We start from the raw sequence: 22,225 nt of genomic DNA on the forward strand, positions 1-22,225 counted from the left end.
CTTTTTCCTTCCTTCATTTTAGACACTCAGCTTTGTTTGAGAAAACTATAGTTTAAATACTGATATGGGCTGAATATGTATATTGTCCCATTATGATATGTTCTGGTTCTGAAAAATGAGGACACAATAATGAATTAATAAGTTCCTTGAGGAATTTTGCAGTTATCGAAACTTCTTGAAGCAATTTTGTTCAGAGTACTTCAAATGGTATTATATGCTCTTTTTTGAAAAATGTAGCTTGCAATGGACACAATGTACCAGAGGCACCAGCTGTGAGAATTGGAATTTTTGCTACAAAATAGAAATACAGCTGAATTATAGATGCCATCCCAATTTCATCTGTTACATTTTACATTAAATTGTCTGCCAAAGTATAACTAAATGATTCAACAAGTCATTCAGGTTTAAACTTAACAGAAGTTAAGTAGAGAGAAAATATTTTGTGCATAATCCTATTCATTCCCAGTCAGTCACTGAATCGCAACACATTTGCAGCATTTTTTTTGCATCTTATTCAAGAGCTTTATTTTTATGACTTCTAAGGCGCTCAAGTATATGGATTTTCAGTATAACCAATGCTGAAATATTTTGAAATATTTAGATTAGGCACCAATCAGTTCTGATAACAATTTCTCATATTTAAGTGAGGTTAATGATTATATTTCATGCAGAATTTTTCTTAGCTTTTGCAACAAGCTTCCTTTTTGGGAAAAGCAACTGAAATCTTGCAGTTGGAAGCATGGAAGGATTATATCCATTTAAAAGGCTCACAGTGTAAGTCTCCACCCATTTCTTATCCATTATTTGTCCTTTTGCTAGAGTTTTCCATCCAGAACTTGCACCCACCTTTCTTTCCCATCTTTTTGTATAAACTCGAAGCCATCTCTCTCTTTCCACCTCCCTTCCCAGAAATTAGTATGTAATCCTATGCATACACAGTTGGAGATTTGTTATCACAGGGACTTCCTGTAGATTCATATGTGACATGGTGCAGCTACAACTTTATTTGGGGGGGGGGTATTAAAAAAAACATCAAAGCTATTGACATCAGTTAGTTTCATTTTCCCCAGTCCCATTCTTCAAGCAGAATATACAAGTAGCTAATTCCATAGCAATCCTTCCTCAGTCTGACCTTCTGATAACACTGCCACTTGACTTTTTAAAATGCCATGAAGAACTTTTTTTTTCTGTGTTACTAAATATAGTCTAAGTTTTCTTTAACTGCACATACAGTCAGGTCCAGAAATATTGGGACATCGACACAATTCTAACATCTTTGGCTCTATACACCACCACAATGGATTTGGAATGAAACAAACACAATGTGCTTTAACTGCAGACTGTCAGCTTTAATTTGAGGGTATGTACATCCAACTCAGGTGAACGGTGTAGGAATTACAACAGTTTGCATATGTGCCTTCCACTTGTTAAGGGACCAAAAGTAATGGGACAGAATAATAATCATAAATCAAACTTTCCCTTTTTAATACTTGGTTGCAAATCCATTGCAGTCAATCACAGCCTGAAGTCTGGAACGCATAGACATCACCAGACGCTGGGTTTCATCCCTGGTGATGCTCTGCCAGGCCTCTACTGTAACTGTCTTCAGTTCCTGCTTGTTCTTGGGGCATTTTCCCTTCAGTTTTGTCTTCAGCAAGTGAAATGCATGCTCAATGGGATTCAGGTCAGGTGATTGACTTGGCCATTGCATAACATTCCACTTCTGTCCCTTCAAAAACTCTTTGGTTGCTTTTGCAGTATGCTTTGGGTCATTGTCCATCTGTACTGTGAAGCGCTGTCCAATGAGTTCTGCAGCATTTGGCTGAATGTGAGCAGATAATATTGCCCAAAACACTGCAGAATTCGTCCTGCTGCTTTTGTCAGCAGTCACATCATCAATAAATACAAGAGAACCAGTTCCATTGGCAGCCATACATGCCCACGCCATGACACTACCACCACCATGCTTCACTGATGAGGTGGTATGCTTAGGATCATGAGCAGTTCCTTTCCTTCTCCATACTCTTCCCATCACTGTTGTACAAGTTGATCTTGGTCTCATCTGTCCATAGGATGTTGTTCCAAAACTGTGAAGGCTTTTTTAGATGTCGTTTGGCAAACTCTAATCTGGCCTTCCTTTTTTTGAGGCTCACCAATGGTTTACATCTTGTGGTGAACCCTCTGTATTCACTCTGGTGAAGTCTTCTTTTGATTGTTGACTTTGACACACATACACCTACCTCCTGGAGAGTGTTCTTGATCTGGCCAACTGTTGTGAAGGGTGTTTTCTTCACCAGGGAAAGGATTCTTTGGTCATCCACCACAGTTGTTTTCCGTTGTCTCCTGGGTCTTTTGGTGTTGCTGAGCTCACCGATGCGTTCCTTCTTTTTGGAATGTTCCAAACAGTAGTTTTGGCCACGCCTAATGTTCTTGCTATCTCTCTGATGGGTTTGTTTTGTTTCTTCAGCCTAATGATGGCTTGCTTCACTGATAGTGACAGCTCTTTGGATCTCATCTTGAGAGTTGACAGCAACAGATTCCAAATGCACATAGCACACTTGAAATGAACGCTGGGCCTTTTATCTGCACATTGTAATTGGGGTACTGAGGGAATATCACACACCTGGCCATGGAACAGCTGAGAAGCCAATTGTCCCATTACTTTTGGTCCCTTAACAAGTGGGAGGCACATATGCAAACTGTTGTAATTCCTACACCATTCACCTGAGTTGGATGTACATACCCTCAAATTAAACCTGACAGTCTGCAGTTAAGGCACATTGTGTTTGCTTCATTCCAAATCCATTGTGGTGGTGTATAGAGCCAAAGATGTTAGAATTGTGTCAATTTCCCAATATTTCTGGACCTGACTGTATGTTCACAAGCTATAATGTTGCTTTAACAGGTATGTGCACATGGCTATTTCTGTTTATATCCTAGAAAGCACTGGCTGGTAGAATGTCTTGTCTGTGTAACCTCTCAGGGTTCATCTGCATTGAAAAGACAAAATTCCCGGTGCGTCCTCCTCTTTGGATTTTCACTGAATCTTCCTGAAGTCACCAAACAGCAATCTCCTCTGATTTGCCCTCAAATTAACAGGTCTTCAATAGTATACCGCTACACAGTCCAGTTTGGGTCCAACAGCCAATACTGCACTTCACTGAAATCAACATCAAATCTTAACAGTGTAACACTGTCTAAATGCACTTTAATTTGTGCCAGCTCTTACACCTCCTTCTGTCTTCTTCCAGTTCTCCCAGATGGAGCAGAGGCAGGTTGGATCAGACCAGCACAACAAAGTGGTGGTGGCTATGGCATCCTAGTGGTGAGAAACCTTGATGGAATGGTGGACTCAGGTGGATAGCAGCAGGAGGATTGGGAGCAGGTTGGTGGTCTTGCAGGAGAGTCAACTCATGTCCTACAGCTGCCACTTGACCAGCCACATGTAGCAGTGACCATTTTGATGGTCTCTATTGCCTTCTTTCCAAGACTTGGGATTTGGACAGGCTGGGCTGTGCCTGGCAGCAGGGATGCTGGGGCAGTCCTGGAATAATTTACTCTTGGAATCTGGTTGCATGGAGGAGAAGATCTGGGAGATTTACCAGTTGAGACTATTTTGGAAGTGGAAGTGTGGTAAGGAAGGCTGCCTGACCCTCATGTGAGAGACGGGGATAGGGGTGTTGAGTTTCGGGTTCCCCTGTGATCCACATGAGAGCTGGTGGAGAGGGGAAGAGGGTTAGAGTGCATGTACTGGTGGTAGGGAAGAACTGCCCCAGCCATAGTTGCTGGATGCAAAGCAGAAGCACCCAGCCTGGGTTGGGTATACCCTCCCACAAAGAATGGAAGTGTTGGGGTGTTTGGTAGGATTATGATAGGCCTTTTAGACTTGGGGTGGGAGGGCAGGGCATGGGATGGGGTGGGTTGTCAGGCAGGAGGGCAGAGGACGCACTGAGGTGGTGATGGGTAAGGGAAGATATGGTGGGAGGCAGGGGGCAAGCCACTCTTGGGGAAGGTAGCCTGGTGTTTAACAGCAGTGTCGCATTCTAGACCCCTGTGCTCTACCTCAAAGCCTGGTCTGCAGAGCCTTGGAGGCCCTGGGCTCCAACTGCTGCTGCTTAATGCCAGGTCAGCCTGGAACAAAGCATCTCACCCATGATCTGATCATAGATGAGAGGGCTGACCTGAAGTGCATTACTGAAACCTAGTTGGGTCTGGAGGGGGGTGTTCCTCTCTTGTAAATGTGTCCTTCCTAATTTCAAGTGTGGCATCAGTCATGAGACTGGGGCAGGAGTGAGATTGTAGCTGTTGTTATCTGGGAGTCTCTTAGTGGCCCTTAGGGGCACCACCCCAGACATAAATGGATGTTAGACCCTTTGTGAAATTGGACCATAGAAATCAATTGGGCTTTCTGCTCATCTCCTTCCCTCCTTGCAGCATATCACTGGCTCTTCCTGAGCTTCTGAATTCTGTGGCTGAGTTGGTGGTGGAGTTCCCCAGACTGATGATGCTGGGGACTTCAACCTGCCTTCTTTCAGCCCAGAATCAGAGATAGCTCAGGAATTCAGCTTACTGATGGCCTGACTTACAGTGGAGGTCACACATTAGATCAGGTTTTTCTTTTGAGGTGGTGGCAAAGTGATCTGGGATTGGGGGATGTTAACATTAGTACCTTGCCATAGAGAGATCACTTGCTCTTGGCCTCGGAGTTCTCTGTTGCCAGCCTGAACTACAGGGAGGCTGGGCTTATTCAATCACCCCTCCCCAGGTGACTGATGGACCCAGTAGGGTTTCAGAGGGAGGTTAGGGTTATTCCTGAGGCTCTAGCATGTGGTTCAGCCAAGACCTTGGCCATAGGTTGGAATGAACATGTGACAAGGGCTCTGGATTGAATTGTGCCTGTGTGGACTCTGCAGTCATGGATCCTGTAGAATGTCTTGGTTCACAGAGGAGCTCTGTGAGATGAAGCAATACAAGAGATGCCTAGAGAGCCATTAGAGGAAGACTGAGGATGAAAGGATGAAGCTGACTGGGCACAGATAAGAGCCTTTATTAGGCTCTTGCGGTGATAAAAATTGCAAAATGTGCTTTCTTGTCTGCTCTTATTGAATCCACAGATAACCAGCCAATGGCTGTTTCAGGTGACCAGAGACCAAGAGAGCCCTTGTAAGATCACTGTGAGAACCATTCTAGGCATCTTTCGGAGAAAGTCGTTTGAATTTGGACAATGTCCTTGTTGCTATGAGCTCTGCCACCTGTAGTCTGGACCCATGCCCCTCCTGGCTGGTCAAGAGTTATTAATGCCTCTTAGCAGTAGAGGGTGGCCCTGCCTGCTGTGAAAGAGGCCATGATATGCCCTCTCCTCAAGAGGCCATCCTTAGACCCAACAGTTTTGGATTACTTCTATACAGTCTCCAATCTTCCCTAAAAAGCTGTGGAGAGTCCTGGATAAAGCAGATTATCTATACCCTTTATAGTCAGGATTCAGGCTAGGCTACAGTATCAAAGGGGGAGAGAGTATAAACACATATATACATGTCTGTATATATGAGCAACACCAAAAAAGGGTGTAGAAATGAGGCGTGAGCTCTCAGTTTTTATAAAAAACTAAAGGGTAAGTCCAAGGTGCCAAAATATATAAGAAATGATAGAAACATGACAGAAACATTTGACATATTGGGGGGAAATAGCAAAGGTCTTAGATAAAAGGGCCATAGAATTGTAACATCCATCTATATGCAATACTGTTGCCTTCAGTCCTCCTGAACTAAAAAAAGACAGTCTCTAGGAAGCAGGGAGATTGAAATAGCATTTTTAATAATGTAGTTTTAAATAAATATCTTTAACAGCTTTCTCGTTCATACAGTCTACTTGAAACCTCAGCTCAGAACTGCCTCAGACTTCAATTTTGTATTCATTTGTTTGATTTTAGGGAATTGTCAGTGGTATTTACTTGATTAATGTACCAGATTAAACAATTAAACTGCTTTTGCTGATTAAAACTGAATTAGATTAATACAATTAGAATTGTAGGTAAAAAGGCAAATAACAGTTATTCTGTGAGATTGTTTCTTTTTAGGATAGATCTGGCTTGGACTCATGCATGTATTATATAAAAATATTTCTCTTCCACTTACTCTATTAACTTTGATATGTAGACAGATTTTAAATCCATATGTATTTTTAACTGGACAGAAGCCTTAATATAGCATGTAATTTAATTTCCCTGTAGCCAAATTGGAATAACACAGCCAGAGTCAAATGCAGACTTTTAATGAAAAGTTAAAAACATTATCATGTAACTGCAAGATGAACAGTGTACTGCTGCTGAATGAAAGGAAACTGGCCCAGTAAACAGCATCAATTATTTTGGAATATTACCTAAGACACATAGAGCTCTTCAAGGTGAAAACAGGATGCAAATATAATAAAGATATTCTTTTATTAAAAATGCAATATAGGTTGTGAGGTAAAGAGTTGATTCTATTCCTATTTTTAACTCAGATTTTTTTTTTAGTAAAAAGTAATTAGTAAGCTAATTCATACCAAAGACTGAGATGAAAACTATTAACTATTTTTATTACATTACTAACATTACTAACATAACTGATTATGAACTTGTAATGGCATGGATAATCATGCGGATTTGAGGCTGGGAAGGTAAGAACTCTTATGTCATTGTTCTAAAAATAAGTAAGGTTGAGTAAAGGTATAAAGCAGATGAAAACTTCTGTTTTCTGCACATAGAAAGGCCAAGTGCTACATGTCCTATCAGTTTCTTTGTGAAAATGGCATTCTTAAATTCTTCCAGGAAGAGCCCTTGAGGATGAATGCAAGGATTGCTGGAGAAGGAGGCAGATCACCCATATCAGAGGCATACACTTGCTCAACTTCCAGTATAATAGATGTGATCTCTCTCTCTCTCTCTCTCTCTCTCACACACACACACACACACACACACACACACAAAACAAGTCTCAGAACTCAAGAATTCATACCATGAAATTAAAATTCTAATCCACATCGAACTTCATTAGTTGCTAGCTTGCTGTATACTCAACCTTCTTATGAGTTAAATTTTAAAATGAAGAAATAAGTGACAAACTAAATTATAACTGTCTTCCATGCCATTAACAGGATGAAAAAGTGAGGATTAAACACTGCTAAAGGAAACAGGGAACCATACCAAGGAACATGCATGCAACAGGGTGAGCTTACTGCCAAAAGTCTGCTATAACTCCAGAACATTCAAGTGTTAGCTTTCTGCAGAAACATCACTTCTATGAATGATGCAAAGACAAGAATAATGATTCTTATTTATCATTAGTGATTGTTCTAGTTGGTCTTAATGTTCTATAGGAGAAGACTATCATCAGTACACCAACATTATTTTTACAAGAGGTATAAAAGGTATTGATCTCAGTCATCTAGTTCAAAGAAAGAACACAAAATGATACAAATCACAGGTATTTCAACTCTAAGAACTTTTCAAAATTATTAGGAACAATAACTTGGAATTGCTTTTAAATGCCTTTCCCCAACAGTACATGGCATCTTGATGACCCAAACAAAGCAAAACTTCTGAATATATACAAGTAATTTATTATGCATACAATACTTGAAAAAAAGAAAGCCTGAACTGATCTTCAGGTTAAGAACTCATTGATTCTTAATTAGCAATCTCAGTGGGTAGGTAGACAAACAATGTGAGAATGTATGTAAAGAAAGTTACAATAAAATATAGAGGAGGAATGAGAATATCAAGCACAATCTGAAAGCTTTGCTCTTTCTTCAAATTGCTTGTCCACTGCAAGTGATAAAGCTTGAAGGAAAGTTGTCATTGTAACACTAGGAGACTAGAAGGAAAGATAAACATGTTAAGTGCCAGAATAAAAGTTTGTAAATCCACTATATAAAAAGAATTCAACAGTTCTTTAACCCACTATACGAACATATTACAAGTATTACATAAATACAAAAATTCCATGAAAATAGGAACATTTCTAATGGCATTTATGTTATTGACCTAATTAAAACGCTGAATGGATTTATTATTTGCTATTGCACATGACTGTTTTGTTTAGGCTTGCTCTTTGTGGCATGTGCCAAAATTAAAAATGTAAAAATTACAGTTAGTCCTGAGTCAAAATGAAGCTCATATATTGGCTAATTATGTATTTTATGATATTTGTAAAATAACATGATCTTACTTGAATATGCAGTGCATGGGCTAGAAAAGGAAGCTTTCTTAAGATACGTCCGCTAAGTCCTTCACTTTTCCTATAAAGCAGAAATATGTTAAGCATTATGTTTGATTTTGTAAATATGAACACAGAAGAAAAGTGCTAAGTTTTACAACATAATACATATTGAACCAACCTGTTAATGAATTATGGGCCAGAAAAAGCCTTGTTTGCTCTATGGTTATATTTTTAGATTGTATTACTATATATTGGAAGTGGGATCTCATTTGTGTAATCTAGCTTTGTTCTGTTAAGGATGTACAAAATATTTCAAATCTCTCCAAAGTGATCCTAACTTGAAATACCCTGTTTCAACCACAAAATGCCCAGTGTAATCATTCAATTTATAAACTGCTTCTTCAATTTCTTGGCTTTGTTTTCATGATCTTTTGTTATTGCACAGTTCCTCAATATTCTTGGAAATTGACTCACTGGGATACTTTATTTTAAATATCTAGGTTGTGAACTCTATAAATGTAAATAGGTGTTGAAATCAGTGGACATTGTAATTAAATGCGCCAGGAATAAAATCTGTCTTTCAGCAATACTAGGAGACGTTTCTTTTTCTTGCTGCATAAAAAATCACCCTAGAAAGCTGATCGGGCCAAGCTGTTTTTTAAATTATTTGCCAGATGTTTCAATATTGTTATTGTTTCTATGTGTTCTGCTTACTTTTGAAAGCAAAAGCCACATGCATTCAGGTTGCTTTCTTAATGCACACTATACTTGACACAGCTGGTACACTGAGGCTTCAAATTGCCAAAAGGAAATTATTACTTTATCTTTTTGAGCAAAAATGAACTGTCAGTGTACATTCAGTTTTTGGCTTTCAGACTGCTGAATGTAAGTGTAAAATTGTATTACTTTTAGCATTCTTTCTTCTGAGTTTTGCAGGGAAGTTGACATGACAATGCAGAAGTACGCTTATGCAATGTGCATTAGGAAGAAGTTTCAAGTGACAGCCAGAATTGAGAAGGGCTTTTTTCTGCTGTTAACAACAACAAAGTGTACTTAACTAAATGGAAGATGGCACTCAGCACAGACTAGCATCCCACACAGTTTTATATATCTAAGAAAAAAAGGTGTAAATGTTAGGTTTTATTCCCATTGTTCCCTAAAGTAGAATTTTTAAAATATTTCCAATTTTGTTCCAACACAGAACTCAAGACTTTATGGGGTTAAGTCTACAGGGCATTATACTGTGATGGTACTAGTGGATCATGTTCAGAAGGTAGTGCTTGATGAGGGTTGCTTTATAGCCTAGCCTTTGGCCTATAGTATGCTATGGAGTTCCAACTCATCTTGCTATTAAATATCTACATGAAATTATGAAAGTGTTCATTTGGAGTTTAGAATTAGGTATTATAAATATGCTGATAACACTCAGTTCTATTACTCTTTATCATAAAGACAAAGGAAACAGTTGATGCCCATGAATCTTGTCCAAATTTGATAATGATCTAGATGATCATTATCAGTGATGATGAGTGGGCAACCTGAGATAAATCCTGACAATATGAATGTGCTGTTGATCTGTAAAAGGTATGGCTCATTCAATATGGTCTAGAAAAGTTATTCTATTCTGAAAGATCAGATGTGCAGATGAGGACTCCTCATTGATACTATGCTATCCTTGCATTTTCAAGTGAAACAAATCTAGTGCAAGCGGCACTAAATTTCTCAGCTCTTAGCTCTTTCCTCAGATCATTTAATCAGAAACAATTGTGAGAGAGAGATCAGAGAGCCAGTTTGGTATAATGGGTAAGGCATCGGGGAAACTGGGAGACCATGAGTTGTAGTCCCAGACCTTAGGCACAAAGTCAGCTGGGTGATCTTGGGCCAGTCACTCTTTCTCAGCCCTAGGAAGGAGGCAATGGCAAACCACTTCCGAAAAACATCACCAAGAAAATTGCAGGGACTAGTACAGGCAGTTGCCAGGAGTCAAAAATTGACTCGAGGTCACCCCCCACAAAGATACATATCACTTTTAACTAAATACTGCAAAATGTGTCAATTTTTCAATTGCTTTTTAATGGTTGGGGGTCTGACTAAGAGATCATCTGTCTCATTATGAATTTGTTATTAATACCTGCAGGAAAGAAACTTTTGTTGACATCATCACAAGCAAAGACCCATTTGTTGAACACATAGAAAAAGGCTCTCCTGAGTTGTTCCCAAATTTATTTATTTATTTAAAAGATTTATATTTTGTCCATCTTATGAAGCACAACTCTGGGCAGCTAATAACAATAAAACCAGAAAAGAGTAAAACCAAAACCTGATGCCTCAATCAACGTTCTCCAATACATCCAATGATACAATCCCTAGGCTCCAACTTCATCCTATCCTAACAATGGTGGAGGAGCATCGAGAGCCCTAAGGCACTCCACATCACAGGGGTTTAGAGCGAGACCTCATCCCCCACTCCCGTATGGCACCCTTTCTATTTTTACAAATGGTACTTAAGCACAGTTTTTTAAAACTTGGCCTTTTAAATTATTCAGTAATATCATTGTTATGTTTACAGTCCTTAGCATTCTTTCATTATTGGATTTTAAGTCATTATTTTTTAATTTGTTATACACAATCTTGGTTGCTTTTATTGGAAAGTTTTACAGACATATTAATTACAAAAAAGCTATCAACAGGGGTGGAGAATCTCTAGATTATATATACCCAAGTTGTAGATTTACTTCTGGTCATAGAATGTCCACTCTTGTTATATAGTGTTTGGCTTTGTATGAAATTTGTTCAAGAAGAGAACAGTCTAGAATAAGAAATGAATATGGCTGCCTATAATGACAAATGAGTGCTCAGCCTCCTCTGGTGAAGTCCTTCAATGACAATCTTTTTCCTCTTTTTGATCTGTGGGAACAAGTTCAGAACATATCTTTTGCCATCAGGCAATAAGACCATCTGGGTGAGACCCTGTAAAAACTGGGTTTGTTAAAAAAGAGCAGGAAAAAAAAACTCATGGTGGTTGGTCAAAGCCACACCAGTTAATGTATGGAAGGGAATAGAGATCAAGAGGAGGAGCAGGCAAAGAAGAGAAGAAGTGACTACAGAAGAACTTACAGCAGTAGTGGTAGTAAGGGGGTTGTTGGGGGCTGAATCCACAGTATGGGACTATTGTTGTGAATAATCTGGTCAAAAGAGAAGCAGGGATGGTAACCCAGGACAGAACACTGCAGAAACCACAACATGGAATTCACCATGATGAAGAGATGCCATAATTAATTAGAAAAATGGATTATAATACATCTGTGTCTGTATTTCTTCTGTAATTCTCAGATTCAGGAATGCACTTTGTTTTATTCCTCATATTGTACTTAGTAATAGGAACTCTTATCATTGGTAAAAAGAATTCCAGACTGCTTTGCCTGACCCTTGAAATGGAACAGGAAACAATGTGGGACGTGAAGACTGCTCTTGAGATGGAAGCTAAACAGGAGGAGGAAAAGTGACTTCCTGGGTTGGGGTGGGGAATCCAATCCATGTGTCTGTGGCTAAGGATGGTGAAGTTGAGATAAATGGGCAGTAGAACCTCTCAGCAATATCACTTTGTGACCTCTTAGGGGGTGAATGAAGGAGCACATTTCTGTAATGAAAGGTCAAGGGAAATATGCAGGAGGCAGTGGGTGAGCTATTTCAGGGGAAGTGAGACCAACAGTTTGATGCTTGTTTCCTCTCCCACCTCAAATGCCTCAAACCTGGATGCAAAAGGCCAGATTGATGGTGACCTTGGGCATGAGCTGGTAAATGCGAGGTCTATTTGTAATAAGATTATGTTTATCCATAATCTAGGAGTGAATGAGCAAATGGACCTGATGTATAGTACTGAAACCTGGTTGGGTGAGGGGGGTGCTTTGAGAAAGTTCCTTCCAAGTACTATCTGGCTTCAGACCCCTAGGTCTGATGTATGATAGAACATCATAGACAGGTATGATATAGAAGCTTTCCATCTCTACTCCAGTCAAGCTGGAAATCCGGTGGAAGTGTTGACCCAATGCTTGGAGGCTGTTATGGTCTGAATGGAATGAAACAGGCTGAAGTTGAATCCAGCAAAATAGAGTTATTTGTTTGGAAAATTTATCTGCTGGTTTGACATGGTGGTATTCCCCATGAAGGTCTGTGACTTGGGAGTTCTCCCAGACTTATGGATACCAGCTCCATCTACCTATCTAGCAAAGACGCTTTGGTTGGCGTGTCAGTTTTGGCCCTACCTGGAATGTGAAGTCCTGGCTACTGTGACTCTTGCACTTTTCACTATGTGACTGGACTATACCAAAATGTACTCTACATGGGGCTACATTTGAAGACCCCATCCCTGGAAGCTGCAATTGTAGAATGCAGCAGCCCACTTGCTGGTGAATGATAGTTGTGGTAACCATGTAATACCTGTGCTGTGGATACTGCATTGATCACATGTAGGTTTCTGAATACAAGTCAAAGTGCTAGTTTTAACTTACAAAGTCCTCTATTGCTTGGCTCCTAGCTACCTTTGCATGGAATTGCTTCCTGAAAAAAATCTGTTAATATTCCCCCATTACCAAGAGGTTAAAGGGGAGGAGCTTGCAGACTATGCTTTTCTGTTGCAGCATCTATCTTATGAAACAGCTTCTGCCCTGATGTTAGACCACTGTCAATGCTAATGGCCTTCTGAAAGAACTGAGCATTTCCAAAGTATATTCAGGGAATTGTGAATGTGTGCCATCTGTATTACTTTAATATATTATTACTGTGTTAGCTTGCTTATAATGATGTTTTATTGTTGAAATTGCTGGAGTACATACAGATTACAGTAATATACAAATGACAGAACACATACTCACAAAACAAATAGCCCTTGTGCATACATGCTTGTTCACAGTTTAGCAAGAGTTAAGTAATGCAAGCTTTCCTGTTTTAGCACTTAAATAAGCTACCACACAATTGTTTTATAATTTAAAGAAAATAATGCAAAAATAAACACTTAACTTCTCTATTATGAGTAGCAATATTATGTGATTATTATACTGTATGTCAAAACAACTACTTGTGTGAGAGTGCATATGTATCAATAACATGCATAAACCCAGAAAGACACATTAGAATATAATTTCTCACTGTAGTCTCAATTCTGAAAACATACATTTGACCTCATGAAACAATAATCACATATCCAAGAAGCATAAAACAAAACAAAAAGTCAGCAAAACTAAACCCTGAAATATACCTTGAAATGTCTTTCAACAGGAGACTTAACTTTGACACGTCGTTTTCTAAATAACCAATCATCTCTAGCTCATGGAGTGTTAGCAGCTGCTGACGAGGATATATTATTTGGCACTTTGGGGAAAAAAGTTTTTATTTACAAAAAATAATATGCAAAGCTGAAAAATCATTGTTATTAAAAAAAAAAAAAAGTGCTAACCACCAACTCAATAAGGTTGAAGACAATATTCAGCCCAAAGAAGTTATTAAAAAGGAATAGTCATTGCTTCCTAGTCCAAGTTAAATACATAGAAAAAATACACTAGTGAGAATCAAAAGTAAAATTAGTTAAATATTCCTTCAGGATTAGAATTAGACTTTTAAGAATTTAATATAATAGCAATTTAAAAAAATACTGATTCCAAGTAATTACCTTCATTAGCTCTTCTAAGCAAGAATGATAGATTTTGAATACTGCTGCAGGAGAAGGTGGTCCAATATATTGTTTGATATCAGCTCTATCTACAAAGGCAATATCAATTTTCTCTGTGATATTTGAAGTGGTCAAGATAACCACATTAGGATACCTTTGAAAACACAATTGCAAGAACGTCACTTCATATACTTAATGAACACAGAAATTTTTGACTCATGAGACAAGTTTGAATTATTCAAGAATCTTTGAATATATAAGGCTGTAACGAGAGTTCCCTCTGTTTCTACAGAACAAATTACTGCTTAGTTCTGGGTTAAATGAAGTTTGACAACCTTAAATCAAGTCTGAAAGTTACTGGTTTTGTTTAATAGAATTATAAATATTTCTATACATTGCTAATTTGATATTTTTGAAAAGTTCCTCTGAAAAGAAAGGAGAAATGTTTTCTTGCTTCCAGGTACTCCTATCTTATTTCTGACCTTTTATAAGAAACGGTAACTATTACTGATTACCTTTTGATCTGATCAATTTGTGTCAGTACAGCATTTACAACACGGATAGCATCAGAAGGTTCAGTACCTGCCTGAAAAGCACTACGAGCAGCGGTGAGACTTTCCACCTGCAAAAAAAAAAAAAAAATGGCTAGCTCATACAAATTGTTAGGGATAGCAACTACAATGAGAGTTCTCCCCGACCTCTTGAACAGTGTGTCACCTCTATTCTTTTTCTTTCTTTCTTTCTTTCTTTCTTTCTTTCTTTCTTTCTTTCTTTCTTTCTCTCTCTCTCTCTCTCTCTCTCTCTCTTTCTCATTCATTCATTCATTCATTCATTCATGAATATGGGATAAGAAAAAACTCCCAGTATTTTAATAAGATATTACATATTAATTAAAAAAAAAGCGAACATCTAACACATCGATAAAAGCCTACCTTTGCTGGCTGAAAATTCAACAGATAAAAATCTTGGACTCCAAGGGAGTCCAAATGGTTCTGAGTTTCTTTTTTGTAAGCTGCCCAGAGTCACCTTGATGGAGTTGGACAACCATATACAGTGGGGCAAAAAAGTATTTAGTCAGGCACCAATTGCGCAAGTTCTCCCACTTAAAAAGAGGAGAGAGGCCTGTAATTTTCATCATAGGTATACCTCAACTATGAGAGACAAAATGGGGAAAAAAATCCAGAAAATCACATTGTCTGATTTTTAAAGAATTTATTTGCAAATCATGGTGGAAAATAAGTATTTGGTCACCTACAAATAAGCAAGATGTCTGGTTCTCACAGACCTGTAACTACTTCTTTAAGAGGCTCCTCTGTCCTCCACTCGTTACCTATAGTAATGGCACCTGTTTGACCTTGTTATCAGTATAAAAGACACTTGTCCACAACCTCAAACAGTCACACTCCAAACTCCACTATGGCCAAGACCAAGGAGCTGTTGAAGGACACCAGAAACAACATTGTAGACCTGTACCAGGCTGGGAAGACTGAATCTGCAATAGGCAAGCAGCTTGGTGTGAAGAAATCAACTGTGGGAGCAATAATTAGAAAATGGAAGACATAAGACCACTGATAATCTCCCTTGATCTGGGGCTCCATGCAAGATCTCACCCCGTGGGGTCAAAATGATCACAAGAACGGTGAGCAAAAATCCCAGAACCACACTGGGGGACCTAGTGAATGACCTGCAGAGAGCTGGGACCAAAGTAACAAAGGCTACCATCAGTAACACACTATGCTGCCAGGGACTCAAATCTTGCAGTGCCAGATGTGTCCCCCTGCTTAAGCCAGTACATGTCCAGGCCTGTCTGAAGTTTGCTAGAGAGCATTTGGATGATCCAGAAGAGGATTGGGAGAATGTCATATGGTCAGATGAAACCAAAGTAGAATGTTTTGGTCTAAACTCAACTTGTCGTGTTTGGAGGAGAGAGAATGCTGAGTTGCATCCAAAAAACACCATACCTACTGTGAAGCATGGGGGTGGAAACATCATGCTTTGGGGCTGTTTTTCTGCAAAGGGACCAGGACGACTGATCCGTGTAAAGGAAAGAATGAATGGGGCCATGTATCGTGAGATTTTGAGTGAACACCTCCTTCCATCAGCAAGGGCATTGAAGATGAAACGTGGCTGGGTCTTTCAGCATGATAATGATCCCAAACACACTGCCCGGGCAACGAAGGAGTGGTTTCGTAAGAAGCATTTCAAGGTCCTGGAGTGGCCTAGCCAGTCTCCAGATCTCAACCCCATGGAAAACCTTTGGAGGGAGTTGAAAGTCCGTGTTGCCCAGCGACAGCCCCAAAACATCACTGCTCTAGAGGAGATCTGCATGGAGGAATGGGCCAAAATACCAGCAACAGTGTGTGAAAACCTTGTGAAGACTTACAGAAAACGTTTGACCTCTGTCATTGCCAACAAAGGATATATAACAAAGTATTGAGATGAACTTTTGATATTGACCAAATACTTATTTTCCACCATGATTTGCAAATAAATTCTTTAAAAATCAGACAATGTGATTTTCTGGATTTTTTCCCCCATTTTGTCTCTCATAGTTGAGGTATACCTATGATGAAAATTACAGGCCTCTCTCATCTTTTTAAGTGGAAGAACTTGCACAATTGGTGGCTGACTAAATACTTTTTTGCCCCACTGTAATTGTTTAATGTAAGGTCAAATAAAAACTTTTGAAACAGAAAAGGAAAAGAGATCTTGGGATCCCACCAAAAGTCAAGGGGTTGTAAAACTAAGGAAAGGATCTCCCCCAAAGATCTTTAAATATGGGCAGCTTTGTAAAGAACAAAACAAACTTTTCCTTGTAATTAATTTATATTGAGTCATGTAGAAGACATTCTGTATTTGGGGCTAGTGCATTCTCCTGGTGTTTGTAGGCCAGGTCCAAATTTGAAAGCCTTTAAGTGGTGGCAGTGAACTATCCTCAGCCCTATAAATGAACAGCCATAAAATATAAATGGTAAAATAATCACATCTATACAATTTATCATTGCCCATATAACTTACTCCTTGTCCCATAAAACTAACAGTGATATGACATATATTTATTGCTAAATAATCAAATTTTGTGATTAGTTAGGAAACTTCATGTCTGCTAAAAAGTAAGTTACATAAAGTGTGTATGTATGGCTAGGGCCTCAAACCTATAGTAAGTAAATACATTTATTGTTGTAATCACAGGTCATAGCATAAGAATGCCACAAAATACAATAAAATAATAAAATAAAATAGTGAAATTATAAAATAGGTTAATAGAAGCAGTATTAGATGTAAAAAGGTTACAACAGAATAAAGCCAAAGCTACAACTAGGAACTCAAGTATTTCTTTCCAAGTTTAAATGACAGCAGAGCAAAAGTAGCAATTTGGTTGCTGACATCTGCAACAAGATAGTTCAATTTTTCAAGGTCAGAGCCCTTGAGTTCATCTGACATTAATAATTTGGCCCTGGTCTTATTATAAATGGGACAATGGTCAAGTGGATAATGTCCTCCACTTGACCAATACCACAAGGACAGAGGTGGTGCTCAACAGGATGCTTACAAAATCTCCCTTCAACATATGCGGAGAGCATGGTCTGCGGTGAAGGGATATTAAAACTCTTCTCAGTGAAGCGCTAGTTATGTTAACCAGGTGCTGGGAGAGGCTTCTATGTTTTCTATAATGATGATACCAAGATGAAAATTTAGATGATTGTACAGTGGCATCTTTAATAGCATCCCTTTCAAAAAGCCAATCTCTAATATTTTATCTATTCCAAGATCTAAGTTCTCCCAAAGTGGTAGGGAATACATTTGTAGAATGGGTGACAAAAGTTTGGTCCATTGATTCCCAACCATGTAATGGAGAAAACAGAATCTGGCAAGATGGGATTCTTGAAGGCTTTCTAGTTTTTTACAGTACCCCAACAATGCAAGGTATATTCTAACAGTGATGGAAAGTAGCCCTACCTCCTTCCCTAAATAGGCAGTGGGGGTGCCCTGAAGGAGGCCCAAGATCTTCCTTAGTTGTTTTGGACTACTTCAAATTGGGCAATGACTTTCTTATCCCACCCCAAAATCTCAGCCTCATACAGCACCTGGGCTATCACTTTGCCTTGCAATATTTTAAGTGCAGGGGTTACCAGTTGCCCTCCTTTAGAATAAAAAATGTCAGAATAGCACCTACTGTACGTTGGGCAGTTGTCAAGACAGTAGATAAGTGTGCTTTCCATAAAAGGGAACCTCAAACCTATATAATCTAGCCTTCACTGAACAGAAGAAAAAAACCTCTTTAACACAGATGGATGTAGTGGGGAAAATGGCTAACACTTTCTCTATAAGCTCATTGAAACCAGTTCTCTTTCTTCCAGGGAGAAGACACTGTTGTTTATCAGTGAGTATGATTAAAGGCTCTTGCCACTGATGTTACATGGCTCTGCAGCATCAATGCTTGTACTAGGAGTAATCCCGGACTGCAAACCTGATTCTTAAGCAAGACTGCAATCAGAACAGCATTTCTTCAGAAGCCTGAACAAGAACTTTGATGAAGTAGAGAGGGTGCTCTCAATTATATCCTCTGCCACATGTGGGTTTATCTCATGCTTCTCCTAACTCTTCTGGGTTGCTGGGGCGAGTATGACAGCTTAGCTCTGGGAGACTATCAATGGTTCATTGAGTGACAGAATGTTGCTATCTGCCTTGAAAGAGGCAGTGGTATGCCCTCTTCTTAAGAAGCCCTTTTTGGAGCTAAAACTTTTAGACGACGACCTTTTCTTTCTAGGAAGTCAGCTACAGAATACCCTTAAAGATGCAGAGGTATTATATGGACCCCTTTCAGCCTGGATTCAGATCCAGGCATGAGATGAAAATGACATTGATCATTCTTGTCAATGAACTTAAACAGGATCTGGATGGAAAGAGTGCACCTCTTTCCTATCACACCTCTCCACAGCATGATACCATCAACCATGGTATCTCCCAGACCACAACTGGAGATTGTGAGTTGGAAGCATTGTGCTTCAGTGGTTTCACCCCTTCATAAGTGGGAAGTTCCAGTTGGTAGCAGTAGGAGAAGTCCAGTGGAAACTCATGTGGAGTCCCTCAGGACTCATTCCTGTTTTGTTTAATACAGCTTGGAAAGGTCATCCATCAGCTTGGGGTAAGATATCAGTGTTATGTTGATGCTGAAAGTCTGAGTTGCAGATGTCATGGAAGTCTTGATCTGTTGCTTGGAGGCTTAGTCTGAATGGGATGAAATAGGCTGAAGTCAAATCCCAGCAAGACAGAGTTGATGCCTGTGTAGAAAGGTTCTCTGCCACCTTTTGTGATAACTCTGGATGAGACGATATTTTCCCTGACGAATTGGGTCCCCAATTCAGGGATCTTCCTGGATTCATAGTTACTTTATAATAGTCAGATGGAAGCCCTAGAAGGCCTTGCTCAGTTCTGCTCTGACCTGGAGTAGGAAGCCTTGGCAAAAGTGACTCATGTAATTGTCAGAACTTGCTTGACTACTGTAATGCTCCTTTTGAAAACCACTCAGAAACTGCAATTGGTTTCAAATGCAGCAGTTTGCATGTTAGCAAATCAGAGTTGCCATAGTTGTATAACACCTACACTGCACTCACCGCATTGGTTGCCAATAGGTCTCTGGGTGTTGGCTTTGACTTATAAAGTCCTATATGGCTTGTCTTTTAGGTACTTAGGTTTACCTTCTCTGTGTAGAAGTGACATATAGGACCTTTCTGGTGTGCGCACTCTAACAAGATCTTTTGGTAGTCCCCCAGTTTCATGAAGTAGGTAAAGGCTCACAGACAATGTCAGCTATAGCTAAGGGCAGGTTATCTCCCTCAATTACTGGCCTTCTGGAAACTAGTGAAAACAAAATTACTCCAGGAAGCATTTGGAGATTGAAGAGTAGATTTCCATCTGTACTGACGTAACATGCACGGATATAAGAGCACTCTGAGGCCAGCCTTTTAGATGGGGCCTTGGCAGTAAGAGAGCTCTGGTACCAAACTTTCTGGCATTTAAAGTTCTTTAACTGTTACAATTCATTTTCTGGAATTCATGTTCCATTGCTACATTGCCTGAATTCCCATTGCCCTGTGCCAGTTCAGGGTTGCTATCTATTCTTACAGATCTGGAACCTCCTTTCTGCATTGCTCCTGTGGCACACTGCTTATTGGCAGGAAAATGACACAGAAGTGCCTTGCTGCCATCTAGTGTTCATCTGGAGTTTTGCAGTCAAAATATGGTGGCTCTGCCTGACATGGTGACTGCAGGTTCCAAAGCAGCTGCTTCCCCTACCTTTGCTATGTTATCCCACTGTCAGCATAGAAGACATAAGCTTTTGATCTTCTAGCAAAAACTGATACTGAGTCACTGATACTGAGTCTTAAGATATTAAGCCACTGAGATATTGATATCGAGCCCAGTAATTGGCAATATGAAGATTCAAAGTTGCAGTGAAACACAGGCATCTGTGGAATGCGTCTAATTTACAGACTCTCATCTCCACTGTCATGTAGCTTGCTTTGTAAAGCCTCTACCATAATGAATTTATGAACAGCAATTTTCTTCCTGGAACTGATATACATTTTCTAACCTTCCAGATAAGAGAAACTGAAAAATGTGTATCCCAAGATCTGCTGATAATGTCCAGTACAGCTGTTAGCAGAAAAATTGTAATTGGAACCACAGAATTTGAGTGAGCAAAGTTGAAAGCTAGTTCATATATTTGCAGTATCTTCTGTATAAAAACTACAATAAAAATAATAATTGCAATCAAGTTAGTGGTTCAATATGAAAACAAATATCTTCAGAGAGCGAAAAAATAGTATGATCTCCTCAGGAGATTATAAAGATCATTGGAACAAGAGAGAAATACTCAACTTCTATTTTGGATTACTATATTCTAATGAAAGGATAATGAGTTAATAACTCAATATTCTAATGAGTTCCACTAGACAAGAGGCAGGACTGAAGCTAGAGATTAAAATATCATTTTACTTTGAATTTGAATGTCCAGGGCCAGATGTTAGCATTTGTTAAGAGTAAATGTTGCCAGATTAACACATTTTTGATGAGATAATTACAGTAGTTTTTGATGAGACAATTACAGTAGTTTTGATGAGATAATTTCCTCAGATTCTAGGAATTCTACAGACATAATTTTTCTTGATTTTTATGTCAGCCAAGCATTCAACAAAGTATCCCATGACTTTGTGATTAAGAGTTAAGTGTAGGCTGGATGACTGGATGATATGCCACTTAATAGTTACACAGCTTGCTAAAAATTGTAGTCAAAGGGTGCTGGTATTATGGTCTCACTGAATCCTCTGAGTCAGAGGCTGAGGAGGCAGACCAGCTAGACTGTTAGCCAAAAAGCCAGCAAGTAATCAGGCACCTGTGGCAACTTCAAGTTTGAGCAGATGAGTTCGGATTCAAATGTGGGAGCAGATTCTGGCAGGATGCCTAGCCCTAGAACAAACTGGTAGCTACAAAGGATTAAATAAGCGTGAACAGCATGTATCCTTGAGAGAAGACAGAAGCAACATCCCTAATTAACCTGGGCTATATGAGAGCAGCCTCCAGCCCCTTTCTGTGGGAAGTAACTCTCTGACTACGGACTTGCGTTCCTACAGGTAGTCCTCAGGTTAAGTCCATTTGTTCAGTGACTGTCCAAAATTATGATGGTGCTGAGAAAATGGACTTATGACCAGTCCTTGCACTTGTGACTGTAGCTGCGGAGGTAAGGTGGGAGTGAGCAGTAATCAGGCAGCTCCAGGGTGCATGAAGAGACTTTTCAGGTGGCCGCAGCTGCAGCTCCACCTCTGCAACCCGCCACTCCCTGCTCTGGTTCTGGGGAGTTCCTGCCTGCAAAGGTGCCACATGGTCCGGGTCTGTTGGTCCTTGCTCTGTAATCAGAAGAGGCTTTGCAGGGCCTTGGCCATAGGAGAGGCTGCATTTCTCAGACTGGGCTGGAGTTCGGCTAGGGAAGGGAAGGAGAGGGAGGCGAAGACGACAAAGGTCAGCTGGGGGCGGCAGCAGGGGAATACAGCAGCCTCTTCATCTTGGCCATGCTGTGCAAGACAGCCAAAAGGGCAGAGATTGGGGGGAAATAGGCAGGTGGGGGGAAGTGAATTGGAAGCAGTTTGCTAGGGTAGAAATGTGAGGTCCTCACCTAACAACTGCAACCGAGACTGCCATTGCTAAGTGGTGGGGTCATATGATGTTTCGTTTAATGACCGCTTTGCTTACTGACAGAAATCCCAGTCCTAATTAGAGACATAACCCACGGACTACCTGTATTGTTCTTGCCCTGCAATTGGGTCTTGAATAATCTAACCATTTCAATCTGAAATTT

At 39.6% G+C, this 22,225-nt stretch overlaps 1 protein-coding gene across 7 annotated transcripts in view; it reads right to left on the reverse strand.

Annotated features, from left to right (window-relative positions):
* Positions 1 to 5,554: 5,554 nt before the first annotated feature.
* The window catches only part of TRIP13 (thyroid hormone receptor interactor 13), a 44,808-nt gene continuing 28,137 nt past the window's right edge, over positions 5,555 to 22,225 (reverse strand). For 3 of the 7 annotated variants that reach the window (XM_088150195.1, XM_025174596.2, XM_088150194.1), the window contains 5 exons: positions 14,382 to 14,488; positions 13,867 to 14,020; positions 13,456 to 13,568; positions 8,208 to 8,277; positions 5,555 to 7,853 (listed from right to left, as the gene is read on the reverse strand). In XM_088150195.1, the coding sequence (XP_088006321.1) occupies positions 7,758 to 7,853; positions 8,208 to 8,277; positions 13,456 to 13,568; positions 13,867 to 14,020; positions 14,382 to 14,488 (540 nt within the window). In that variant the 3' untranslated portion in view covers positions 5,555 to 7,757. Of the gene's footprint in view, positions 7,854 to 8,207; positions 8,278 to 13,455; positions 13,569 to 13,866; positions 14,021 to 14,377; positions 14,489 to 22,225 lie in introns of those variants that run through there. The other 4 variants (XM_088150198.1, XM_088150197.1, XM_025174597.2 and 1 more) reach the window with 3 other exon arrangements.

The sequence above is a fragment of the Python bivittatus genome, unplaced genomic scaffold (assembly GCF_059951505.1).
Source record: "Python bivittatus isolate LINGU-HERP-01145 unplaced genomic scaffold, Pbiv_v1 ctg000610_np1212, whole genome shotgun sequence".
NCBI lineage: Eukaryota > Metazoa > Chordata > Lepidosauria > Squamata > Pythonidae > Python > Python bivittatus.